General features: G+C 33.5%; 1 protein-coding gene across 1 annotated transcript in view; it reads right to left on the reverse strand.

The window, feature by feature from the left end:
- Positions 1 to 19242, reverse strand: part of LOC129231190 (E3 ubiquitin-protein ligase HERC2-like) — a 323605-nt gene that overhangs the window by 232151 nt on the left and 72212 nt on the right. The window contains exons 20-23 of the mRNA XM_054865437.1: positions 18007 to 18127; positions 14748 to 14889; positions 12179 to 12374; positions 7573 to 7661 (exon numbers count right to left, since the gene is read on the reverse strand). Of these exons, the coding sequence (XP_054721412.1) occupies positions 7573 to 7661; positions 12179 to 12374; positions 14748 to 14889; positions 18007 to 18127 (548 nt within the window). The remainder of the gene's footprint in view (positions 1 to 7572; positions 7662 to 12178; positions 12375 to 14747; positions 14890 to 18006; positions 18128 to 19242) is intronic.

The raw sequence follows: 19242 nt of genomic DNA on the forward strand, positions 1-19242 counted from the left end.
ACCATGTGTGTCGTGGCACTGGTGAAAGATACCACTAGCACATCCTCTCAAAGATTTCTGGAACATATTAATTTTGAAAAATGCTGCTTCTTCTCAGTGGATATTTACACTATTCATAGTTGTAAGAGATATGCGATATAGGCAGGAACAAAATGACATCAGAGGCTATTACTTGTATTGCTTCCAGGGTTGGCAAGTTTCTGCCGAGGTGGTTAAAACCACTCGTAGAAAACCGGTATGGCAAAAACCAGTTTCTGCCACATTTGTGGCAGAAACTGGCAAAAACTCACAAAATGACAAAAAATTAATTATTGACACACAGTAGAAAATACATGAAAAAAATAATTAATTGTTAACTAAAGCACAATCAATTGTTGTATTGCAACAAATCTTGCATTGTTTGGACCCTGCGGTTGCCTCTTAGAAAAGGTGGTTTCAAAAATCCAAACATTTTTTTCAATATAACGTGCACAAATGAGGAACTTAAGAATATTCTTGCAACATAAGAGCTAGCAGTCAATGCATCAAAGAACAAGCAATATTCGTGAAACTTTCATCTGTTGTATATTTTCTCAAACTGATCCACCATCTAGTAACTGAGAAAGTGGTAAAAATTTGCTGGAAAAATAAGTTTTGAGAAATGGGGCCAATCTGTTTTGCAAAGCTGTGACATTAGGTACATACAAAATCTAGGTTAATATTGGCAAGTAAAATTCTGACACTTTCTTCTTGAAGCACATGATAATTTCAATCACAAGCAATTTAGATGAAGCATATAAAACGAGCAAATTACAATCAGTAATGCCTGTTTAGTTCTGTATGTCACTCCTCTTGCCGAAGAACCCATATGATTTTTGTCCTTCGTTAGGTTAATGCAACTATTACGAGCATCTGCAATTGAAAAGTTCCTTTTCTAAACTAAATCAAGGGAATTCGCATAGGATTTTATTTTTTACAATGATAAAATGAAGTTTGATATCTCAGTTTATTTAAACGAATATCATTTAGTAATTATTTTAAAAGTAAAGTAAAGTTAAAGTGATTAAAGACACTTTTAAGTTTTTGCCAGTTTCTGCCAGTATTTACCGGTTATAACCAGTTTCTGTAAATGGCACGGCCAAAACTAGTTTCTGCCGGCAGAAAGCCAACCCTGATTGCTTCATCTCCCAGAATCTAGTTCTACTCCCTTTTTTTTGCCTCTCATAATGGAATGCAACTATTTGTTCCTGTGTAATTATTAGTCTGAGATGTAATGTTTTTGAGATTTTGCAAGGCATTTCTGTTACCTCACTAATCTCTTGTGGTGAATGTCACTCACAAACTGATGTACAGTGATGTTCAGAGAGGCATAGTGGCCTGATTGGTAGGGCATTGAACTTGAAACTGAAGGGTCCCGGGTTCAATCCTAGATCATTCATGTTCATCAATGGTGACTGGGGCAAGTTAAAAATGTCATGGTCACAAAGTTCTTCAGATGAATCAATATCTCTGAGGGCACTGGACCCGGGATTGCTCGGTTTTTGGTCTGGGTAAAAAAATCAGAGTTATCTTCAGGGCCGCAGCCAACCTGTTCAACCACAAATAGTGGTAGGTACGGGGGACTTAGGAGTGTAAAGTGATATTTGGAAGCAACGCAACTGCGACCAAATTGAGATTGAGACACTTTCATTACATCATCAAAGCAACTTAATTGTACAGTTAAAACATTATTTGTTGTTGCAGTAAAATGTTCAAAATGTCACTGTCACTTCAAAATCACAAAGTGACCAAATTGGGACGTCTTGTGGGAATCATGTTGTGACATAGTTGAGTTTCACAAGACTTAGCAACAACATGACTGAATAAGCCTAGATCTGCAGGCTCTAAGATGATGAAAGCTCAGGCCCTTGAAAAAGGGCCCAGAATTTTTTTTAAATACATAAAACTTCTTTATAAAATGATTGCACAAATTTTAAACTTTGAAGATATTTAATAATATTTGAAGAATTTAATTTTTTAATATAATTTGAAGAATTTAATTGGGTATTACCTGACAGTCCTGATTTTTTACTAGAATTTAAGAATCAGAAAATAAATTCTCAATAGCACTGTGGCCAAAATGGGACGAGTATGTGACATTCACATGAGAGCAGTCAAGCTACTGACAAATAAGAAACTCTCAAATGTTGGTTGATAGTGACATCACAAAAGGATATTGCAATGACGATTCTTAACAAAGTCAAGTGACTGTTTTGTGATGACATGACACAATTACAGCAACCATTATGACATATTTGTGCACTTTACGACGTCACTGTAAAGCCCCATAGTTCACAGAGAAGTAATATCCACAGGGATGCATCTAACTAGGACATTTACTATGTGATGGTAAGCAGCTCATGATTTGTTATTTGTCATTCCCTAGTAGTGAGGGAATGACAAATTCATTAGTTTTGGATTCTAGGAGTTACGCCTAACTGATATTCGAGTTGATTCGCATACAAATATTCTCAAACGAGGAAGAACTTATGATTATGCAGTTTTCATGCATTATTTTACTTTATTTTTCTCTAAAAATAGGTGTGAAGGAATGACAGCTGTAAAAAACATTTTCTGGTTTTACGTTTTCTTATAGATTACAAGTAAAAATTTCCGACAAATCAGACACAAATATTCTTTAATATTTTTGTGAATTTCTAGCAGTAAATCACTACACTTTTTGGAAAAAAAAATTTATTTCATTGCGATTTTGGGAAGGAAATTGATTGCTGTAAAAAAATGACACTAATCAGTGGGGACTAATTTTATGAGTATTACGTGAACTAATTTTTTGTGAAATTTTATAATTTTTTTTTTGCTAAAATTCTTTAATATGAGGGCTATCCAGAAAGTAGATTACGTTTTCGTCTGTGTCCGCTAGGGGCGGGGCTAGCGCGGCCATCTTGGGGTCAAAGCGTTGCGCAGCTCAGTCTGCATCTAGCCGTGCTAGTGAGAGGTTCGTGCTGTGTTCGTTCAGATACTGTGACGGTTTGAAATGTCTGCGTTAATTGAAAATCCCGCGAGCTGCGAGGTGCGCGCAGTAATAAGGTTTCTGACTGCAAAAAACTAAACCGATAGAAATCTATCGGCAGCTTTGTGAAGTGTATGGGGACAACATTATCACTGAAGGTGGAGTGCGTCAGTGGGTCATAAGATTTAAAAATGGCCGAACCAATGTTCACGACGAAGATCGAAGTGGGAGACCCAGCATAGTGAACGCCGAACTTCTCGAAAAAGTCGATGCTAAAGTCCGGGAAAATCGAAATTTCACAATAACGGAACTTTCTTTAAGTTTTCCACAAATTTCGCGAAGTTTGGTGCACGAAATCATCAGCGAAAAGCTTGGTTACCACAAGTTTTGTGCAAGATGGATTCCAAAAATCTTGACAGAGGACCACAAAAATCAGCGAATGGCTGCAGCGTTGAACTTTTTGGACGCTTACCATAAGGATGGTGACTTTTTACTCGATCGCATCGTTACTGGTGACGAAACATGGGTGAAACACGTGAACTGTGAAACGAAATTGCAATCAATGCAGTGGGGGCACACAAATTCTCCCCAAAAACCCAAGAAATGCATGCAAACAATGTCGGCAAGGAAGATCATGGCGACTGTTTTTTGGGACAGAAAAGGTGTGATTTTGGTGGACTTCCTGGAAAGAGGCACTACAATAAACTCTCAAAGGTATTGCCAAACTCTCCAAAAACTCAGAAGAGCAATTCAAAACAAGCGCAGAGGAATGTTGAGCTCTAAGATCTTGTTGTTTCACGACAACGCCCGGCCCCACACGGCAAATGTCACTCGTAAAGTTCTTGAATCTTTTAAGTGGGAGTTGTTTCCTCATCCACCGTACAGTCCCGACCTGGCACCGAGCGACTTCCACCTATTCCCAGCAATGAAGAAGTGGCTGGCTATGCAGCGTTTTGATGACGACGCACAGCTGCAAGAAGAGGTAACGGAGTGGTTGAAGGCGCAGGCGGCCGAATTTTTCGACGAAGGAATTTCCAAGCTCGTACATCGCTACGATAAATGCCTTAATTTGTATGGTGACTATGTCGAAAAGTAGTATTTGAGTGTGGCTTTCATCTGTATATAATAAAAAAATTTTCCTATACTTTGTTTATTTTTTATTCCAAAATGTAATCTACTTTCTGGATAGCCCTCGTATTTTGAAATAAAACTACAAAAATGTAAACTTATTGTTTGTTTGCTAAGAAATAATTTTTGTTTATTTTTTAGTACAAGTATGGACAAGTGAGGGAATGACATTTGGGTACTTTAGACTTTAAATTAAACATTAAAGAAATTTAAAATAAAATATAGACATTTTACTTTAAATTATCTTGTTAAACTCTACTTTGAAAAGTATTTAAACACCTAAAGTCATGTATGAGTCATAAAACATTTGTAAATTATAACAGGGATATGAAAATTACCCCTTCTGCAAGAATGGCCCATAAGCTTCTCATTATGGTCACTATACTATTAAGGCAGTCATAAACCAGTGAAATAATCACATAAAAGTTTTTGAAAAGTAAAAGAGAAACATTTGCAGTTAGAAGGATAAATTTTAAAGAAACCTATCCATGTCATTTTACCATCATTGGAGAAACATATTTATAGTGATTGATATAGACATTTGAAGCAAATTGCATGCCAATTGCAATCAGTGCTGGAAATAAGCAGTCATTAGTGGCATTTTGAGACCAAATATTTTAATTTGAAGCCTTGATTTGAAACCTACACTTTATCACCAAAAGTATTTAAACACTTTCAAAACTTCAAATTTTTGCCGATTTCTCAAGAAATAAGAGAAAGAGACCAATTCGCTCTATAATTTTTTTCATCTACTATGCATTTAGGGGACCAGCAACAAATTGAGAAAACAAACAAAAGGAATTTCAATAGTTCTTGGATAGGCGAGAAATCGTGAGGGATCATTCTAAAATAATCTGTTTTTATCATGAATCACTTTATACATTAATAGGAAAGTATTGCTAGTTTGCAAAGGACCCCTTACCATTTGTCGTCTATCCAAGAATTATTGAAATTCGGCTAATTAGATTGCTGATAATCTTTTCAATTTTTAAGATATTGAACTGGAATTTTATTATAAAATGCAGGATCTACTTGGGCTTTGGATTATGAAGGTTATAAATTGCTATCTTTTGCGCATGCGCATTGAAATTTTAATTGCTCTAAACGTTCATATTTCATCGAATTTTTAATCTTTTAATTTCCAATTTTATTGTTATGTTTCTCTTGTATGCAATCATATATTCTGAAAGTTTAGTAACGGTTGAAGGAAAACTCTGCGTGTTATGCGCTGAAGACCTTCAAATAAAATTTATATTTTTGAAAGAAATGCTTATACAACTAAAATTCAAAATAGTAGAATATCTGAACTGTTTGATCAAAACTTGTTCCTGAGTCGGGAAAAATGAATGCAAACAAATTAAAAATAATAAAACACGTTATTCATGAATGGGTAAATCAATTTCAACAACTTTGAAGATATTATTTCAACAATTTATAGATTATTACATTTGAAAATTATATTCATTTTTTATATGGGTGAAAAAATTAGAATACTCTATTCATTCAATGTGAATTTTTAAAAAAGCAGCTAAAATATTTGCACACCCGTTAACCGATAGTTTGTCACAAGTATGAAGCTTGGGCACCCGGATAATTTTACGTCCTTTTAAAAGCCTTTTATTGCTCAAAATGGGTCGTCAAGGAGATAAATAAGGAAAATACGAAGTTTTGTACTGTATCATAGCTTAAAGTTAGAGAAAAACAATCCCACTCAATTCAAATGACCTTTTTACAGTCTATGGTATGTATGATTTTAAAGGAATATAGAAAGTTCTTTTTTTGTTTTCTCAACTCGTTGCTGGTCCCCTAAATGCATAGCAGATTTGATTTTTATTGGAAAATGACAGCTGGAGTATACCTTTTACATGAAAACAATTACAGAGCAATTGGTCTCTTATTCCATGAGAAATCCATAAAAATGAATTTTTTAAATTGTCTCAATACTTTTGGTGATATAGTGTAGGTGCCAAATAAACGAATTCTTGACAAGATTTTTTTGTAACCAACGTTAAAGTCAATTCAGAATTGGCACCATAGAGATCCCCCCCCCCCTGCCTGTACTAACTTGCATGGTTTACCGGATTTAAGCGGCACTCCAAGCTGTAGCAAGTGGGTCGATCACTTAGACCTCCAGAAGTCATAGTACTGAATGAGAAGGAAAGTCTCTTATACCCTGAACCAGAGGTAACTGCTAGTGAAGAACCCCGAAACTTACTGATCCAGTGACCATTTGGTGATATATCCCCAATATTTTGGTTGCCAAATCTTTTATTTCCCAACTTGGCGACATGTTGGCAAGCTTATGGTTTGTATGCATGTTTCACCAAATGTGTCCCCAACTTGGAGATGGCGACACCAAGTTAGCGAGGAATCATGCAACAAAAAAAAAAGAGATGCAAATCCAGTGTCAGTTTGGTGATATTGGCAATATTTAGCTAAATTCCAGCAGTAAATTTGTACAGAGCAAATCACTTATAATTTTTCAAAATTATTGTGACAGTTATTGGCCTCACAAAAATTTTTAAGTTACATGAAGATATTATTACATCAAATCCACTTATTAAACATTCAATCTGATTTTAAAAAAAGGCAGCAGTCTTAACATTTTCTTCGGAAAATGGCCTGCTTTTCTCAGAGCCAAAAAAAATCAAAAATCACAAAACAACAAAATCATCTAGCGAAAATTCATTGAAATGTTTTTAACACTTATTAAACATGCTCTTGAACATATTTTTTACCTCGCTTCTGACCAGATGGTTGCTAGTTTTTAGCATCAAAGTTTCAGTGGACAATAAGTGCAAGGTCGCCATTAACTGCACCTTTTAATTTAAGCTACCAGCAATATGTATCATTTCAATTTAACAATTTCTTATCCTAGACATCATCACGACGCCTAAATTTAAACTTTTATTTCAAACAGTGATTGGAATGCTTTCAAATATGTCCAGGAACTAAAGTTTTAACTTCTGGTAATAAGTGTAGGATGAAAACTATTTTACAGCTGAACAGAAATCACCTAGGAAAAAAAATCACAAACTTGCAATACAATGCGCACATCATGAACCTGCCAAAAACAAAGCTTAACACAAACTTAAAACTGACTATCAAGCGGATAAGAACAAAGGAACAACTTTGTGAAAGAACAAGAAAAGTAGCCCAGTTGGTAGTTGGTGGCCTAGACTTTCTCATCAAATCAATAGACATTACATTTAGAGAAACACTGGTGCTTCTTAATGAGAATCCTAGCAGTAAGGTTAACACTGAAACTCATGTAATTAATATAACCTTTCCACATCATAAAGTTGTGATGGTACCACCTTACAAGAATAAAAGCAAAACTTGAAAAGAAAAAAATCTGAAATACCAGTATACATAAAGATGCTCAAATTCTCAGTATATTGCAAAAATACAAACATGAAAATATTTTTAAACTCTAACCTAATAAGTTTACTTACATACAAACTCCTGGATTCTATATGAAAGTCATAGTTTTCAATATTCTTGTCTCGCTCAACAATGCTTGGATCAACTTTCTCCTTAGGGACTAAAATCAGAAAATGTGAAAAAGGAAAAAAACCAGAAATGTGACTATGGTGTAGCAAAATAATACGTTAAAAATGACTTTTACAGTAAGACAAAAGAGCTACAACAATAAAATACTGAGGATAATGCTTCCCTGGATTAAATCAACTACAAATTGTACAGAAACCATCCTTATATGCAGTTATGATTGCAAGAGGTCACTGGATATGAACAATAAAAAAGTAATATCAATAATAAAATAATTATAATAACAATAACAATTATTATTACAAGGACTGAGCATTAAAATCACCAAATTAGAGAAACATCTTAAATCCTGAAAATTGCTATAAGAGATATTTTATTTCAAACTTAACATCTTGTTTGTCCTGTGTAGTTTCAAATTTAATAACATTTTCTAATTTACACAATTGATAACCTGACATAAATTGAAATTCATAGTAAGCTTTTACAACCCGAATTTAAAATTATAGAATACTTCTCACTTTTTGAAAAAATGTTTATTTTAACCAAATATAAGTGTAAATTATGTATTTAAATAAACGTGCCACCTTTCTTAGACCTTAAATTTTACATCAAGTCAAAAAATTAGAATATTCAAATTAAAGGGGGAGAAACACTTTCAAAAGAAACAATATCAATACTAGAATGCATCATTTTTTATTGGATTCAATGCTTTAATCCTTTCACATACGAATTCCACCACCTGTTTACATTAATCGTTTCAGACGCTGTTTCCAAACCCTATTCAATGAGGCAACAAGCTCAATTTTTTTGGCGGGCACCAGGTCTTGAACTGCTTTCTTTAGATTTGATGGAGCCTCAAATTCTTGATCGTATTGAGATTGGTAGATTTGCTTGACTAGTTTAATACTGAAATTCCTCTTTCTGTTTAAAATCTATGAGTTGATTTAGAGACATGACACGGAGTAGAATCTTGCTGAAAGATAAAATGAGTCACTAAATGTATAACTTCTGTGCCTCAGATGAAGTATCATGCAGTATTATTGGTAAACAGCAGAAGTCATGCATTGTTTTATTTTAAGATATATATAATTTACCAATTCCAGCAGCCTTCATGCACCCACATACCAAAAAGGATGTGTCAAATTGCAGAGAACGTTTTACACAAGATTTCTCATACGCTTTTCTTTTTAAACGTCAAACCTGAAAAACCTTTTTTTGTTCACAGATATTTCAAAAAAAAAAAATCATCACTGAATATAAAATACTTTTCCAACCTTGTTGTCTCTGTATGAGCTTCTCTTTGCACCAGAAGAGTAGTGCACGTTTCTGCTTCATGTTTATCTTTGGTCTTACTTTGTAGATCCGCAGTTTTAACTGCAATTTATGCAACCGTCCAAGTGTAGTTGGCGTGGACAAGATAACTATACACTGATGATCCAAAACATTATGACCACCCAGTCAATAACGCATTGTGCCACCTTTGGCCTGCAAAATAGCTGTGACTCGTCTTGGCATGGATGCCACAAGATCTTGGTAGACGTCTGGAGATAGATTGTACTGAATGTTTTTGCAGCAGTAATGCAAAGTTGAGATATCTTGACATGGTTGTGTTTCAGCTCTCAGCTGCCTTTCCATGAAATCCCAAATGAACTTTATAGGATTTAAATCCGGTGAATTTGGTGACCAGGGCATTAATTAGAATTCTTCATCATGCTGCTGGAACCACTCCAGCACAATTTTAGCCTTTTGACATGCGGCATTGTCTTGCTGGAATATGCCATTTCCAGTAGGGAAGACCGATGCCATGTACGGGTGCACCTGATCTGCTATGATGTTCAGATAATCCACAGCCTTCATGGTATGTTCTACCACAACTAAGGATCCCGGAGCCTGCCAGGAAAAAGTCCCCCAAATCATGATACCGCCACTACCAGCCTGTTTACGACCAACGGTACAAGATGGGAGCAACTGTTCACCTGTAAGACGGCGAACCCTGACACGACCATCAACGTGATGAACAAGAAATCGCAATTCATCAAACCAGACAACTCTCTTCCAGTCATCCAAGGACCAGTCTCGGTGTTCTCGGGTCCAGTGTAGGTGTAGTTGGCAATGATGATTGGTCAACAGAGGCACACGAGTGGGACGTCTGCTGTGCATTCCCATATCCAACAGTGCCCACTGAACTGTGTGTTTGGAAACACTTCCACTCGCACCTGCATTGTATTGAGCTGTTAGTTGATCAACTGTCTGCCTCCTATTTTGCTTTACCAAGCGGCCTAGTCTCCGACATCTCTTATTTTTGATGACGAGTGGCCGTCCAACACCTTTACGCCAACCGTTGGTTTCACCGTCTTTTTTCCACTTTGCATAAGTGCAAACAATGACAGATCGTGAACAATCTAAAAATATTGCAGTTTCTGAGATACTCGTTTCGAGTCTTTGGGCCATAACAATCTGCCCTTGATCAAATTCGCTAAGATCGTTAACCTTTCTCATAAACTTGCAAAAGAAAGTGCTCAAATGAAGCCTTACATTTTCCAGCCCCCGTTATATACCAATCCCACCTCATCATGTGGTCTCCACTTCATCCAGACCAGTTCTTTGAAAAAGTTAGTGGTAGTTATAATGTTTTGGCTCTTCAGTGTACATTCTTTCCAATACTTATGAATGTAAGAAGCATTTTTCAACGATTATTTTGGATGATTTACTTTAATTTAGGTTCATCTCTGCCAGGTGTTAAAATTTTTCAACCTCCTTTACTTCAGTTACTTTTTGGTTGGTCAGTCCTTCTTTATTCCTTTAAAATCTTACATACCATAGATTGTAAAACGTTCATTTGCATTGAGTTGGATAGTTTTTTTCTAACTTTAAGAAATGATACAATACGTCACTTTGTTTTTTCCTATTTATCACCTTGACGACCAATTTTGAGCAATAAAAGGCTTTTAAAAGAACATAAAATGATCCGGGCACCAAGCTCCATACTATCAGTTAACAGGTATGCAAATATTTTTGCTACTTTTTAAAATATTCACATTGAATGAATAGATTATTCTAATTTTTTGAACCATATTAAAAATCTTTCTAATTTTCCAATGTGTTAATGATCCATAAGTTGGTAAAATAATATCTGAAAAGTTGTTTAAATTGATTTACCCATTCATGAATAACAGGTTTTACTCTTTTTAATTTGCATGCTTTCATTTTACGGGACTCAGGGACCAGTTTTGTTCAAACAGTTCTGATATTCCATTATTTTGAATTTGGGTTGTAAAAGTAAAATTTTAGAGACTGAAAGGAAAATTGCACACTATTAAAAAAATGATAAAGCATAAGCAAATGTTTAAATAAATGTAATACAATGTATAATATTTAAATACTGTTAAATTTTATTTTGGGTTTCATTTCTATGCAATAAAGGCAATCAGAAAATGCAATAGATTAGAACTATTTTAGAAAGGCTCTTATAAGATTTGGTCCTCATATCTGTTTTCCTCCCTTTCTCCCATCACCTGCAGCTTTTTATTAGCTTTCTTTCTCACAGAAGTTAAAACAAAGGATGGCTAATGTACTGTAAAAATGTCAATAAAAACAAAAAAAACTTCAGTGCAAAAGATACTGAATTAAAAAAAAATCAAAGTTGGCATGAAACAAAGAATTGTATGTGGCAATTTGTCTGTCTGCTGGTGTGTTTGGCTCACCCCATATTAGCTTTTGAAGGAATCGTTCAATTTCAAACAAAAAGGTCTTTGAATTGAATATTTTAAAATCTTTTTTGGCTATTTTACAAAATTGAACATAACTGTCTACAAAATACCCATTTTTTCCCTCTCTAAAAAAATAACACTAAAAATAATTCATGAATTATATTTTAAATAAAATTCAGCATTACTGAGTACTGAAAAAAAAAGAGAAGCAATTTGAATTAAAAAAAAAAAAACAGTTAAATTGCAAAATAAAAATCGTGCACTTCTCTCCTTTCCCCTATAATATATATATATATATATATATATATATATATATATATATATATATATATATATATATATATATATATATATATATATATATATATCTTCCATTTCATTTCATCTGCAAAAAGTTAAATTGTTTTATGAAATGGATCCCTAAACTCTCCTTTCTTACTACTCCCCAAAAAATATTTACTTACTTCTCTCCCTCACTCCCATACTGCTCCTCCAAAATGCATTAAACTTCTCTGACTGTAATGAAGTATTTTCAAGCCTTCAAAAAATTCCTAGCTATATCTCTGGCTACACTAAATCAGAGACTGAGATTTCCAATGCTAAAAAGTCCTTGCTTGTATATGAAGTTGAAGGCTCCTATAGTTTTGAACAAACTTATCTGTTTCTTGTATTTCAATTTCATGCTTCAATTACTCTATACTTTGTTCTTTTATTTTAATTTTCTATTTTCCAAACGTTTAAATGACTAAAAGCTTAATTTTCATTGAACTTGAAATCTTTAAAATGAGCAACATTGATGAACTAGGTTTTTTTTTTTTTCAATTTTTTAGAAAATACTTACTTCTAGAAAGTCTGTGATTCTTTATAAGTTTTCGAACAGCATCTTTCCACTTTGGATTAGGGCAGCAAAATTTCATATTTGATAAGGCTGAAACCTCAGGGCTTACAGAAGGTCGAACCTCATAGAAAAGAAACCTACATCTTTCAAAAACAGGGCTGCACACTTCCTTATATGATGTATTAATGTCCTGACGAGCCTGAAAGCAAATGAAAGGTTTAGTGACAAACATTAATTGAACCTCAGAAATTAAATTCATTAGAATGTGAAATCAATTTACTGACAAAACAGATGCCTCAATTATTTTAAAAACATGCATAAGTCATAAATATAGTTAAATATATTGTTGTAAATGAAAGTAACACTTAGCACACTTACATTTTAAGACAGCGATGTCCTGTTACAACGAATACGACATATCCATTTCAGTGAAAATAAAATTTCAGTTCTAATTTCCTTTAGCATATGAAACCAAAATCGATAAAACTAAGAATCACTTGTTAAGGTAATTTTGTCATCAATATTAATTTTAGATAAGTTTTGGACAGAAATTTCGGTTTTTGACAATTATGTCAACAACCATGTCGAAGAGTGGGGTTTTGACATGACAGTAAAATCTGCTGTTGAAACTTGATAAAACATCCAAGTGTCAAAAACTTGCCAACCTTGTCACTGATGCATTAAGGGGATCAGCAACAAATTGAGGAATACAAAATGTTATTTTTTTATCATAGTTCATCGTAAATAGCTGAAAATAATCTGTAAATTTCAGAAATTAGTTAGCTTACTATGTACAACTACACTGGTGGACAAAATTAAGAGATGGAAGGCATTTTCACACATTTCTCGGAAAATATTACATAAAATCCTGGACAGTTGGTTGCCATATAATGGCATGATGGTGCTTGTGTTGCTGAGACTAGTTTACGTATTCTTGTGGGAGTTACTAAGGCAGCAGGAAGTATAAAAGTCTGCAGCCAGCTGCTAAGCTTATTTCACTCTACAACACAGTAGCAACTTCTAATGTGTTTCTTGAATAATCTTGTTTTTTATTGATTTTTAGGTGTAATGAGGGAACATCATCGTTTAGACAAAGGTAAAAGGTGGAGAATTGTGGGTAGACTTGAGGCAGTCCAGTGCCAAGCTCAGGTTATTAGGGAATTGCGTGTAACTCCAAGCCTTGAGTCAAATTTGTGGAATCAGTTTAAAAACAGTGGGACAGTGTCCAGAAGACCAGGACAAAGTCGTCCGAGAGCAACAACGCCCAATGAAAACCAGTATTTGTTACTTACAGCCAAGCGTCAGGGGACGTCTACAGCAACACACTGTCTAGGGACCTCACTGCTGCAACAGAAACATTAGTTTCAAAGAAGACAGTTGCCAGGAGGCTCGGTGAAAGAGGATTGTATGCCAGGAAGCCTGCCATTTGCATCCCACTCACTCTCTCACAAATGGGAGATTGTACAATGGTGCAGAGCACAAACACTGGACACAGCTCCAATGCACTAATATTCTTTTCACAGCTGAGTCAAGATTCAGTCTACAACCATGAATATTCATATGGAGGGAACCTAAAACCCAATACTACCCCAGTAACATCATGGAAAGGGACCATTATGCTGGTGGAGAGCGATGGTTAGGGCAGGAATCATGCAACATACACGTTTATTAACAGCATGCATACTCGTTGCACATGCGTTGACTGCTGCATCTGTCAGAGGCGACCACACACCATACTAGAGGCGGCCATACAATACAAGCCTCACTTTCATTGCCATCTTTTCAGTCCATATTAAACTGTGGGCAATAACTCTCGCCAATGAATGGCACTTTAAGTTTTGCTTTGCCACATTATTACCCATACTATAAGTTATACCCATACCAAATTTCCTTTATTTTTATCCAGTATTTCTCGAGATATTTGGGGAAATACCTTTTAGCTCTTAATTTTGTCCACCAGTGTATTTTACATACTTTCGAGAGAGTATTACTAAGATCCACAAAGATATAAGTAATACTTTCAAAACTACAAATTTTATATGAAGATTTTTGACTTATAACAAGCAATGTTTTCCATCAAAACTTACCGAACTTTCTTAAAATTTGACAGCATACAAGAGAAGAATAATACTAAAATTTGAAATGAAAATATTGAAAACTTTAATGAAATATGATCATTTAAAGCAATTAGTTTTCCGCTGTGCATGCGGGAAATATATAGCCATTTATAACTTTTATAATCTAAAATCCAACTAGATTCCTTAACTACTCATAATAAAATTCCAGTTTTAATTGTGTATGAAATTAAATCTCAATCAAGTTAACAAGAGAATTTGACCAGGAAAATCATCAAAAATACTTTGTTTCAAGATAAAAGCAAACCTTGGTAGTATAAGTTATTCATTTTGATTTTTTTTTTCTTTGCATAACATAAAAAGAACGAAATTATAAAAAGTAAGAAAGAAAAAACTTGTATTTTAATTTTATATAAATAATCTGTAATACATAAAAAAACTGAGCATTTACTATAGTAACTAAAACAATTTTACAAGCATTTAACACATGTACATACCTTTATCAAACGGCATTTTGCTTGCTGCACGATTTGTAAAATTGTCTCAAGAGAAGAAGGCATAGAGGAATTATTTTGTTCTACAAGTGAAATGCAGAAACTTTCAAGACTTAAATGTTTAATCAGTAGTGCAATCAGAAGCCTAGAAAAGTAATTACTATAAGCATTATACAGCAATTAGTAATGAAACTCATATTAAATTCTTCTAAATGAATTAATTCTCTCACAGAAATTTGACTACTGTTATTTTTGTTGATCAAAATGATTGAATGTCTGCATCTGTTTAGAACAGGGCTCGAAAAACCTTTTGCAGTAAATAGTTATTTGTTTTTCAAGTGAGGAGAATTATTTTTAAATCAGCAAAATATTAGTACTAGTTCTACTATCTACTATTACTAGTTCTGATATAAAAAATATAATATAATGTTTAGCTGCTATAAAACCAATATTTAATATAAAACCCAACTATTTATTTCACATAGCAATTAGAATACATAATTCATCAACTAAAGAAAATTGATAAACATTGTAAAAAAACTAATTAAAATAAAACCTAATTATAGAAACTAAATATCAATGTGTTGCAGTTATACTAAAAATAAAACTTCAAAGCAACAAATAATTGAATCACTAATATATAATTATGAGTTAGATTTTTGGGATAGAGTAGAGACAAATTTACAGCCAAAAGTTGTTCTAGTTTTGGACCATATTCAGAGCTTTCCAGCTTCAAGCAACTTTTAAGACTTGATCATTAAGTGTGCTTCCTAATTTGTTTTTAATAATGGTTACATCTGAAAATAATTAATCATAACTCATCACTGTATTATCTGAAGTCGGAAAACCAAAATGATTATACAGTCAAACCTCCATATATCGAACTTCCACACATTAAAATTTTCTATATATCGAAATCCCAGCAAATTTCTATGTTCATTACATACAAAAATCGTTTGAAAATCGAAAAAATCTCTACATATCTATTTTTTTTCGAGACATTAGTAGATTTTTCTTCTACTTTAGACTGTTTGTCTCATGAAAAATAAAGGTTAGGGGAGAAAATTATGTTCACTAAAGGTTGCTATGAAACTCATAAGGAATCTGGGGTTGAGGGGTGTGTAGAAAGGTCGTTGTTTCGTTCTGGAGTTCTTAAATTCCCTCAAGTTTATTTCAAATATCTTAGTTGTAACCAGTAACATTGTCAAATCAGTTTCAAGTTATCCCTTTTGTCTGTTGATTATCATTATTAGTCGTTTTAGCTGCAGTTAAAATCATTCCAGTAGATTGATTTTTTACTTTTCTCTCGATTACATTCTCAAAACAAAAATCCCCTAATGTTGCGGATCAAGTTGAATTGCCGAAGAATGAAGATGTACGAAGGCACAAAAATGTAATTTCTGTTTTTTTTAAATTATTAACTTTCATTTAATTCGATGCTCGTACAAATTAGAAATCAGGTTTCATACATGAAAATTAGCTTTAATTTTAATGTTTTAGGAGATTTTTAGGGTAAAATAAGATTGTTTCTTATATCGAAATTTCTATATCTTGAATTTTTTTCCGGCAGTTTGCTACTTTGATGTATGGAGGTCCGACTGTATTTTATAATATGTTACTACAAGTAACAAAAAAGAGCTCAATTTTTTTTTCTTTAATCAATTTTTTAATTTTTACAGCAGTTAGAAGTCAACAGACCAATCATGAAATATTTGTTTAAATTACTAAAAAATAATAATAATTGATGTAGTTACCAGTGGAAAGTTAAAAAATAATAAAATTATTTTGCTTTTTGATTTGATAAAGTGATTTGTATGAAGGGCACTGCAATGTTTTTTTTTTTTTTTTTTTTTTGTCTTCAGACGACCACAAACAGTTGTTGTCAAAGGCTTATTTCCTCATAAAAATTATAGAAAATTCACATAATTCTTCAAATGGTAATTCATTAGAAATTGGTAAATCAGCACACCAGACGAGTGACTGCAGCAACGGTGCGGTTCAACTCATACATTAAAGGCATAGCAAGGTATTTTGTAGTAAGTTACCGCCCTGTTGCTGCTGTCACTCGTCTGGTGTGCTGATTCTACATTAGCTACCAGTTTGTTTGGCTCTCTAGGCTCCTTTAAGAGGTTTTCCACCTCCAGCTCAGTTACTTCCTATTCCAGACTGATGAGTGCTAAAAAGCACGAAACTGTAGTCCTCGGATGGAACAACTGAGCTGGTGGTGTATTTTATGTATTTCTGCCTTAGTCCTGGCTTAGAGCGGTAACTTACTACAAAATATTTATTAATTAGTTGATTGAATTTTATTTATTGCTTCACTTTTTTTTCATATATTCATTCCTCCTTTTATTTAATCAGTCATTTGATCAAAAGTATTTTTTACAATCAAATAAAAAATACTTTACTTGAAAAATATTTTATTCTCCACTTTGCCCCATGCCAAAAAAAAAAGTGAAAATTTTCCACTTTTTTACTTCCTTTTACAAAAAAGGAAGTATTGTATTCGCGAAAAAATTTTCACTCAAAAATCGCTCTTAATTTCCATTTTGCTCACCCCCAAATGAATGTTGAGTTTTTTTTTCGATTCGACCACATGCGGAAAAGTGCCTAAGAATGTATAGACACGCGAAATATCCATTTTGACCATCACCGAGGTAATTACAACGACTTTTCTCGTGACGTCTGTATGTATGTGCGTATGTGCGTATGTATCTCGCATAACTCAAAAATGGTATGTCCTAGAAAGTTGAAATTTGGTACATAGACTCGTAGTGGGGTCTAGTTGTGCACCTCCTATTTTGGTTGCATTCGGGTGTTTCTAAAGGGGTCTTTTGCACCTTTTTGGGGGGAAATCATTGTTAATTTCGATGCAAACTCAAGTGGTGTTATAATTTGGCGGTCACTTGGCGATATATCGCCAGTCTTTTGTTGGCAAGTTTTGTCGCCAACTTGGCGAAAAATTTGGCGATTTTTTTTTTTTTTAAATCTGCTTTCAATGTGGCCATTGCTAGTGATATTTAAAGAGTTAGAGAGAGAATCCCATTAAAATTGCAATAATAGGGAAATAGCATTAAATTGGTGTAAAAGGAAGTCATGTGATGCACACATCAGCTCGTTTTTTTTTTTTTTTTGAAGGCTAATTTACTGCTAAAAATTAAAAATAATGTTTCAGTACAAAATTAAAACTCATCCTAAACATTTCACTTTGCCCCACATTCCCCTACATAGATTTTTTGACTGCAGTAAAAGATAAACTTACCACCCAATTTCTTCAACAGGATGCTCAGAAGGGAAGTTCAGATATGTTGCTTTATTTTCTTTGAAATAGGCTAAGACTAAATTGCCAAACTTCATTGAAAGATAATCGTTAAACCGATTTTCTGCAATGCTTTGAAGAAAGTTGTTCACCTTTAAAAATGCTGGTGAACTTCCTTGCTGTACACAGCCAGTTATAGTGCTTGCTTCAATTGGAACAGATCCTGAAACTAAACCTTTTTTTTAATTTTTGATTTAAACATGAGCATAAGATGAAACTATTCACTTGTCATGTATGTAGAAGAAATGAGTAGATTTGGACAGATTTTGACTCTTATACATATAAACAAATCAAGGATCACAGTTGCAGCCTAAGCAGCAATTTTATAACTACACTAGACTTGCTATGCATATAACACTACTAATACTTACATGCTTACTTTAATTGCCGACATTTTTACAATAATTTTTATTGAAATATTTTTCTGGTTCATATCATGTGAATTCTCATATCCGTGACATGTCACACACCTGATGTGACTGTTAATTTTGCTTAATAACTTGTTTTAAAAAAATTAATAGTACATATTTATTTACTTATTATTTCTTCCACAAGTGTCTCAAATACTAAATGTTTAAATATACAGTTGGCTCTCTGTTTAACGACTTTCAAGGGACCACAAAAAATCGTCCTTAAATAGAATGCTTTTAACACTACAGTGGACCATCTGGAACCATGAAAAGCCATCGTTAAATAGAGCGTTGTTAAACAGATATTTTTAATAAACATTAGAAGTTAGCTAAAAGGATATCTAACAAAAACTTAAGTTGTACTTGAATCAAAAGCTTGATAATTTGTTCACACTAATCATTAAAAAGCTCATTTTTTGCACAATTAACATTATAACTTTAATTAATTAGACCTCTATTTTTAAGCAATGAACGTTTACATAAAATACACTGCCAGCTCAGTCATTCCATCCGAGGACTGCTGTTTCATGCTTTAACTTACTGCATAATGAATGTTTCTTTGTTTTTTTCCATGAACAAGGTTTTTATTGTTTTTTATTTACACCCAAACTTGTTTTTATGTGGTGGACGACATGAAAAAGATTGTTCGAACTTCAGGAGTAGCTTTAAAAAGTAGTTTTTGCAACACAGTAAAAAAATATTTTTTTATACGGTGGATAGGGATGCACATAGAAAATATCCCAAAAACTTACAAAATTGTAATATTAAA

Source organism: Uloborus diversus, chromosome 10 (assembly GCF_026930045.1).
Source record: "Uloborus diversus isolate 005 chromosome 10, Udiv.v.3.1, whole genome shotgun sequence".
Taxonomy (NCBI): domain Eukaryota; kingdom Metazoa; phylum Arthropoda; class Arachnida; order Araneae; family Uloboridae; genus Uloborus; species Uloborus diversus.